General features: G+C 37.2%; 1 protein-coding gene across 2 annotated transcripts; it reads left to right on the top strand.

The window, feature by feature from the left end:
• Window positions 1-1511, top strand: LOC126743188 (uncharacterized). Of its 2 annotated transcripts, none has more exons than XM_050450169.1 (6): window positions 1-412; window positions 469-587; window positions 642-723; window positions 779-957; window positions 1014-1227; window positions 1281-1511. In XM_050450169.1, exons 2-6 carry the CDS (start codon window positions 489-491, stop codon window positions 1346-1348), a joined length of 642 nt encoding a protein of 213 aa, XP_050306126.1. In that variant the 5' UTR covers window positions 1-412; window positions 469-488; the 3' UTR covers window positions 1349-1511. The 2 variants fall into 2 exon arrangements, with proteins under 2 accessions (XP_050306126.1, XP_050306125.1); XM_050450168.1 differs by having other exon boundaries at window positions 8-412; window positions 775-957.
• The last annotated feature ends 50 nt before the right edge of the window (window positions 1512-1561 follow it).

Genomic DNA, 1561 nt, shown 5'->3' on the forward strand with positions numbered 1-1561 from the left:
TTTAGAAGTCAAAAAAAGAGAATGTTTAACTTCTGATATCTCAAGAACTGTCCATCTAAAGTATGGCATGTGACCCATCAAATTTCTTAGAATTTCACGCAGAATCAAAAAATGTAATAACATATAGGGTGTCCCATTTAAAATAACTATAATAATAAGTGAACATTCTTTTCCGGTATAACCGTTGAGCTGAAAATACCTTAGACAGAAATTTCAACAAACCTATGAACAACGAACTCAATGTCTACCGTTGACCTCACGTTATAAAAACATAATACACCAAAAAAGTCAACATTACTCATAACTATAAACAAAATATTTCGACTTCTGGTCGGTTAATATTCCTCAAAAAAAAATGTCGTACCGAACGCTAATCGGGGTGCTTACGGCGACAATTGTGGTTTTTGAAAACGTAAGTAAACAATCACAACAAGTGTCTCTCTTACCTTTTCCAACTCACCCTTTCAGGTCTCTTCTCAAGGCTTCAAATGTCACCAATTAAAGCCTTTCAATTTACGGCCAAGACCTCTTCTGAGACCCCCAACCCTCTTACCTTTGTCAACCCTACTAAAACCATCTATTTTCAGGTGAGTACTTACCAGAACCCCTAAATATATATATATTAAATATTAACCTTATAGACGCCCGAGCATCGTAAAACCAGCACCTACTTACCTCCAAACCATAGCTGCAGCTGCTCAGCGTCTAACAACACCTATACAGGTAAGCTTCACTAAAACCAAACTACTGACAATTGAATGCCTAATAACCCAGCCAGGAAAGCCAATAGACTTATCGCTAGCTTACCAAAAGACGAGCATACCTTCAGCTGACCCTGTTTCCATAGCAATAGCTTACCACCCGAACAACCACGGATACAGTGTAAGAATAAAGGAGGATAAGCTGAATTATGGTTTTCGTCAGATGCCTGTTAATGAAGCCGTGGTTAAACCAGAGGTAAGTCCGCACCAATCAATGTATCAGCGGAGAAGTTTTAAACCATTCATCCATAGATTTCCAAAAGTGTTCTTCCGGAAGAAAATTTACATCAACTAAATGGTCCGGTGATGGAACTAGTGAGACCATCGGTAGCTGAGCAGCATGAAGATTTAGCTGAAGAAGCTGAGGAGGAACTGATGAACGTTGATGGGTCCGATGAAGCGGTCGAAACCGGTTGGGTTGTAAAGAAGCCGAGTTTGGTTGATTTGGGTTATGGTCCTGCCACTGGTTAGTGGATAAGTGTTTTTTTTTTTAGAATAATTAATGAGGGTATGTTTCAGCTTCTCCAGGTAAATTCGTGGAATATCCAGGGTTTAGAGCCGAGAACCAGGGCTGTATCCTTACTTAGGACACGGGAGATTTATGAATTAAAATTATTTATATATGTTTATTTTAAATTTTCTTATAATGTTTATTTTAATTGTAGTGTCCCTTTTCTTCTTCATCCTTTTAACTTGTTTTTAATTGTTTTCCTGTAATAAATGTTTGGTTTATCTTTGCCTGTTTTTCAATCAGATTTTTACCACAGAAGAGATTAAAAAAATAAATAAAAAAAGACGAT

The sequence above is a fragment of the Anthonomus grandis genome, chromosome 12, assembly GCF_022605725.1.
Source record: "Anthonomus grandis grandis chromosome 12, icAntGran1.3, whole genome shotgun sequence".
In the NCBI taxonomy this organism is placed as follows: domain Eukaryota; kingdom Metazoa; phylum Arthropoda; class Insecta; order Coleoptera; family Curculionidae; genus Anthonomus; species Anthonomus grandis.